Below are 6,839 nucleotides of genomic sequence, written 5' to 3' on the forward strand. Positions count from 1 at the left end.
AGTGAGAGAAATCTCCTTGGGATGGTGGGGGCTGTTCCTGGCATCACACACAGCAATGTCAGGGCTCTGACAGGGCTGTTCAGAGAAACGAGTCCTTCCCTGGCACAGGCAGAGGCCCTGCAGCAGACTCCCTGGCCTCCGGTGGCCACCCCCAGAGGCTGCAGCCCCTCGGCCCTGCGGGCTGTCTCCTGCTCTGCACCTCTCTGAGATGCCCCACGGCTGAGGAATGGACGCAGGGACCTCGGTCCAAGGAAGCCCATCCCTGTGCTGCATCCAGCGGCTTTCCCAGGGGATGTTACTGGCAGGGTGTGTGACAATTATCCTGGGGAAGCTTCCTTGGGGTGTCCAGCACTCACAGGACCAGAGAAGAACCTGCTCTGCTGGTCCTTCCTGTCTTTCCTAGGATGCCTGGCTGTGCAAGGACTCTGTTGTGTGCCCATGCCTTGCACACTCACACAGTTAAGCTCTGCACTTGTGTTTTCAACTGTGGGGCACTTTCCTGGGAAAAGGAAATGCCAACTTTATAAAAAGAACTATGACTTCATGCCCTGCCCTGAGGAGTCTCTGATATGATGGAGGTGCTGTTAGGGAGTTCAGCTCTGGAAGGGAATTGCCCAGTGCCTGTCCTGACCTGTGGTCCAGGGCTGCCCCACAGCAGGAGGATGAGCTGCCAGAGCACTCGGGCTCCATAGCAAGGCAAGGGCTCAGAAGGCAAGTGTGGGTGTGGAAAGAGACCAAATTGGAAAAGACCAAGGTTGGTGCTCGCTGACAGAGCTGCTGTGCTCGGACTCTTTCCCCTCCACCTCTGCTCACAGGCATTGCCCTGCAGCTCCGGAGAAAGCCTGAGAGGAAGGATTTTGAGCAACAGGTCGCTGGATGGTTCTATATTTTATTTTAAAACACAGAGAGAGCAGGTCCTCATTTATACAGTATGTAGATTTCACAAATTTGGAAAAATGCATAATTCGAAACAGCAAAACAAGTTGGTTTTTTTGGTACAAAACATTATACAAAGTAAAGCAAAAAAGAAAAAAACAACAAAAGCCAAACAAAGGCCTAAACACAGAATTAAAACTAACATAAACTACAGTACATGAGCTTGACATATAATGAGTTACGTTAACAGTGATTTGTAGAAGAAGACAGCTTATTGTTTCAGAAAATCATCTGGTCATCAGTTTCCACACTGCACCTTTGAGCTCCTTGTTCCTCATGCTGTAGATGAGGGGGTTCACAGCAGGAGGCACCACCAAGTACAGAAGAGCCACCACAAGGTCTAGAACAAGGCAGGAGATGGAGGGGGGCTTCAGGTAGGCAAAAAATGAAGTGCTGACAAAGAGGGAGACCACGGCCAGTTGAGGGATGCACATGGAAAAGTCTTTGTGCCGTCCCTGCTCAGAGGGGATCCTCAGCACGGCCCTGAAGATCTGTACATAGGACACCACAATGAAAACAAAACAGCCAAAGCCTGAACAGGCACTGACCACAAGAAGCCCAAGTTCCCTGAGGTAGGAGTGTGAGCAGGAGAGCTTGAGGATCTGGGGCATTTCACAGAAGAACTGGTCCAGGACATTGCCCTGGCAGAGGGGTAGGGAAAATGTATTGGCCGTGTGCAGGAGAGCATTGAGAAACCCACTGCCCCAGGCAGCTGCTGCCATGTGGACACAAGCTCTGCTGCCCAGGAGGGTCCCGTAGTGCAGGGGTTGGCAGATGGCAATGTAGCGGTCGTAGGACATGACAGTGAGAAGACAATACTCTGCTGTGATAAAAAGAGAAAGAAGAAGAGCTGCGCAGCACATCCTGAGTAGGAGATGGTCCTAGTGTCAAACAGGGAATTGGCCATGGCTTTGGGGACAGGGGTGGAGATGGAGCCCAGGTCAAGAACGGAGAGGTTGAGGAGGAAGAAGTACATGGGGGTGTGGAGGCGGTGGTCACAGGCGATGGCGGTGATGATGAGTGCGTTTCCCAGGAGGGCAGCCAGGTAGATGCCCAGGAAGAGCCCGAAGTGCAAGAGCTGCAGCTCCCGTGTGTCTGCGAATGCCAGGAGGAGGAACTGGGTGATGGAGCTGCTGTTGGACATTTGCTGCCTCTGGGCATGGAGACCCCTGCAAGGAGGAAAAGTCATTGACAAGTTATGGGAGACTTTTAGCAGCAAAACCAAAGCCTTTTCCTACAGACCCTTCCCTGCTACACGCCTTACCCCCTGTATTCCTTTTCTAGGAGAGCTTCCCTCAGCTCCATGGCTGAAGCTCTGCTATCGTGCTGGTTGAACGTGCCATGAGGAGCTGGGCCTCTGCCCACTGGTGCCGAGGAGTCAGCCCTGCTCTGCAGCAGAGAGTTCACGGGAACGCTGGAAGCAGGGGCCAGTCCTGGTGTTTGACTTTGTCAGATAAAACCATGCCCAATGCACAAGGGTGTGCCAGTACCTGCACTCCCTCTTCGAAGGAGTGAGGGAGGCAGAGGCCAACTGAGAGCTTTTTTGAAAAAAAAATTCCCTCCGTCCCATTGTGGGATGTCAGAAACCCTCAGTATTCCTGCTGCACTCAGGGAGAGCAGAGTGAATCCTGCAAGGCAAGAGGATTGCCTGTGGCTTAGTACAGAGCGAGGGGAGCTGGGCTGTCCCTCAGCCCCTGACACACTGGGCTTGCGCCTTTCTGAGATGGAGGGCGATCACACGCCCTCAATGTTTCCCTGAGAAGTCAGCAGAACCTGCTGAGAGCAGAGGGATCCACTGCAGACAACTAAATGTCTCGCCCTTTCTCAACGTCTCAGCAACCACTTCCAGCCCAGGACACACAGGGCTCATTTCACCAACCCAACAGCATTTCCTTGGTCATAGCGTCTCTGCGCTTCTCCATGGGGCTTTCAGGTAACACAAAGATGCTATGGGACAGATTTGCATCCTGGAGGGCAGCTCACAGCTTGGAAGGACACCTCAAGGAGATACATCAGTTTTTTCACGATGTTATCTCACGAAGGGAAAACCAGCTGATTCCCCAGCCCCACAGGCTGCATTGTCCACAGCCGCACAGGCGAGAGGAAAGCTGGGACCCTTGTTCCCATGGACACACGTGCATGGGAGGACGCACAAGATCAAAGTGTGACTCTGCAGCTGAAACTCCCATCCCCAGAGAGCCTGAGAGTGAGAACAAGAAAAGAGCAGCAATAACACAGACAAGTGGAGAAACAAGGGAAACTGCAGCGAGGGTCTGGCTGAAGGAGGCCAGGGCAGAGGCAGCCGGGCGCTCGGGACAGCATCACCCGTACCCAGCCGTGCCTGTCACCTCCCAGACACCGACACTGCCGGGCAGTCGCTCTCAGCCCCGCTGCTCTGCAGGGAGAACGGGGCAGGTGGCTGGAGAGCTGCACCACGGCTCTGCTGGAGCTCCGGCTGCAGAGGAGGTGGTTCATGCCTTGGACCCCACAGCCCTGAGGGCAGAGGCTTTGGTGGGAGAGGAGGCACGGGGGGGCTTGCTCAGGGGAAGGGGTCTGCATTGGAGGGGATCGTACGGAGTTTGCGGAATTCTCCCTCCCACAACATTTCTGGTTTAAGTTTCCTCTCGTTCCCATGTCATATCCCTGCTGCCAGGAGATTTTCCTCCTGGGAAGTGTTTCCCTGTGCCGTGTCTTATCCTGTCAGCACTCACAGAGCCCATCCCAACCTCTGTGCACTCACCTTGGCCCTACAGACACCTGCCTGTTTGCAGGGCAGGGGCTGGGTTCATGTTCCTGTTCGCAGGTGCAAAAGGGCAGGTCAGAGCAACCCTGATGGTCCAGCAGAGGTGATGCTGGTGCTCTCCATGGGCAGAGGAGCGGCTGAAGGCCCCTCAGAAGGCTTCTTTTAGACCAACTGATGCCTCAAAGTTGCAGCTCAGGAATCACAGTGACTTCTGCAAACTCGAGAGATCCTTACACATTCATCCCTTTTTCCACCTCTCTCCCCGCACCCCCCGGATAAGAAACTGGAAACACAACCTGAGGAAATAGTTCCCTTGGAAGCGTGTAGGGGTGATCTGGAGCTGTGAGCAGCCCTGACCAACTCAACACCGTCTTGACAGCAGAAGGACCCTCTCCTGCTTCTCCCCAGAGCTTCTCCCCACACCGCTGTGGGAACAACCTGGGCAGACTGAGTGTTGACCCTGGCAAGAGACAAAGTCCCTGCGCTGGCACACAGCCCCCTGCGGTGCAGAGACCCTGCTCTGAAGGACAGCCCTGAGTACTCCTGGCTGCACACCCGGCTTCACACTCTGCAGCCTCCCCCAGGGGAAGGCAGCCGACATGCCCTGGCCGGCTGAGGGTGCAGCAGGGAAGCCGTGCTCCAAAGCACGTCCTTGTTCTACGCGGGGGAAACTGAGAGTCCTCCTGACAGATCCCATGGGCTGTTGTCGTGGTTTTGGCTGAATTTACCAAAACCGGACCGGCAGATGGCCCTTCCCCCCCCCTTTCCCCCCCCAAAAGAGGAGAGAGGAAGAGAAAGAGATAAGGAGATTCAGAAGTTTAGAATGAACTAAACTACTTTAATGAAGAATTAATATTAAAATAAAAATAAAGAAGAAAATAATGAAATAGATACAATATATACAAAACCGTATCAAGCTCCCAGGATGTCAGTTACATCACCGGCAGGCACTGGGGAAGTCCCAGACTAGACTCAGTGACAAATGGGAACTGGATTCCAGCTCTGGAGTCAGGAACACACGGATCGGGATCAAAGGCAGATGAACAGACAGAGTCCTCTCTGGACGTCGGCCATCGCAGGAAGGGGGCTGACCCTTTGATCCCTCAGCCTTTATACTGAGCATGGGGCAGATGGGATGGAATACCCCAGTTGGTCAGGTTTGGGTCACCTGTCCTGTCCGCTCCTCCCCACCGATGTGACCCCTCTACGTTTTTTCCGTTTCCGACCCTCTAAGGGGGCAAATAACGAAATTGGCTGACCTTGGTTGTTATAGCAATAAGTATAAGCAAGGGCCTCCCTGCATACCATTCCTTGGCATGGAGCACAAACATTGGTCTTATCACTCTGAGAACGAGCAGTTTTCTCCACAATATGCCGTTAATTTCAGAGAGTTAGAGGAGGCCTAGCTAGGATGTAAAGTTACAGAACAGAAAATTGGTTCGGTTTTACTTCAAACCGGGACATTCCACCCCTTATTCCATACCATTTGCATCATGCTTAGATTACAACTACTATCATCTATAAAATCTATACATACATACATATATAGATAGATATATGTAAATCACTCAGTTATAATTTATCTCTATATACAAAAGCTTAAGTCCATTTCACAGCAGATCAGGTTCTCAGGGTAGGAAAGACAGTGTGAAATTCATTGTGGTTCGTGCCCATGGGTAACATGTCCATCTCAGAGAAGTTTTACTAGACGCCACTTGATCAATCCGGCTAGGTTTCATCATTGCAGTGTCATCCTGAAAAACACTTATAGAACACTGTTAGTATTGTAAACAACTAACATCATACTCGGAATTAAGTATTCTCACCCAGGGTCAAATTCCCTTGAGGTACACATGGAACTTCTCCATTCTTCAGCATCACCCACCAAGTACATCCAGGTCCTTGAGCAAAAACAGTCCCACGAATGGGTTTGCCTTTGCCCGAGGCAGGAAAAACCCATACAGTTTTCCCTAGTATATTCCTTTCATGCACCACAAGGACTTTATCCCCTTCTACAATATGTAAAAGGTCTGATTGAGCAGGACCACCTCGATTGATGGATCCCCTGGTATTAACTAACCAAGTAGCTTGCGCTAAGTGCTTGTCCCAATTTTTAAAGGATCCACCACCCATCGCTTTTAGGGTAGTTTTTAACAATCCATTGTATCGTTCAATTTTTCCAGAAGCTGGTGCATGATAGGGAATACGATATATCCACTCAATACCATGTTCTTTTGCCCAGCTACTTATAAGATTGTTTTTGAAATGAGTTCCATTGTCAGATTCAATTCTTTCTGGAGTACCATGTCGCCACAAGACTTGCTTTTCAAGGCCCAGGATGGTATTCCGGGCAGTGGCATGTGGCACGGCATAGGTTTCCAACCATCCGGTGCTTCCTTCCACCATTGTAAGCACGTAACGCTTACCCTGGTTTGAGGGAGTGTGATATAGTCGATTTGCCAAGCCTCCCCATACTTGTATTTCAACCACCGACCTCCATGCCACAAAGGTTTTAACCTTTTAGCTTGCTTGATTTCGGCGCATGTTTCACAGTCGTGGATAACCTGCGCAATAGCGTCCATGGTTAAATCCACCCCTCGGTCACGAGCCCATTTGTACGTTGCATCTCTTCCTTGATGACCTGAAGTGTCATGGGCCCATCGAGCTAAGAACAATTCACCTTTATGTTCCCAGTCTAAATCTGTCTGGAAAATCTTAGCTGCTCGGTCCACTTGCTGATTGTTTCGATGTTCCTCAGTGGCTCGACTCATAGGTACGTGGGCATCTACATGGCGTACTTTCACGACTAGTTTCTCTAGCCGGTCAGCGATATCTTGCCATAATTCAGCAGCCCAAACGGGTTTACCCTTGCGCTGCCAGTTGCTCTGCTTCCATTGTTTTAACCATCCCCACAGAGCATTTGCCACCATCCATGAGTCAGTATAAAGATAGAGTATTGGCCACTTTTCTCGCTCAGCAATGTCTAGGGCCAGCTGGATAGCTTTTACCTCTGCAAATTGACTTGATCCACGTTCTCCTTCAGTAGCTTCTGCAACTCGTCGTGTAGGACTCCATACAGCAGCTTTCCATCTTCGATGCTTTCCTACAATACGACAAGATCCATCAGTGAACAAAACATACTGTTTCTCATTATCTGAGA

At 51.1% G+C, this 6,839-nt stretch overlaps 1 protein-coding gene across 1 annotated transcript; it reads right to left on the reverse strand.

Moving 5' to 3' along the window:
• Window positions 1-1,163: 1,163 nt before the first annotated feature.
• LOC141478469 (olfactory receptor 14J1-like) lies at window positions 1,164-1,736 on the reverse strand. Its single transcript, XM_074167513.1, has one exon. The coding sequence runs from the start codon at window positions 1,734-1,736 to the stop codon at window positions 1,164-1,166; it is 573 nt and encodes a 190-aa protein (XP_074023614.1).
• Window positions 1,737-6,839: the final 5,103 nt, after the last annotated feature.

Source organism: Numenius arquata, unplaced genomic scaffold (assembly GCF_964106895.1).
Source record: "Numenius arquata unplaced genomic scaffold, bNumArq3.hap1.1 HAP1_SCAFFOLD_49, whole genome shotgun sequence".
In the NCBI taxonomy this organism is placed as follows: domain Eukaryota; kingdom Metazoa; phylum Chordata; class Aves; order Charadriiformes; family Scolopacidae; genus Numenius; species Numenius arquata.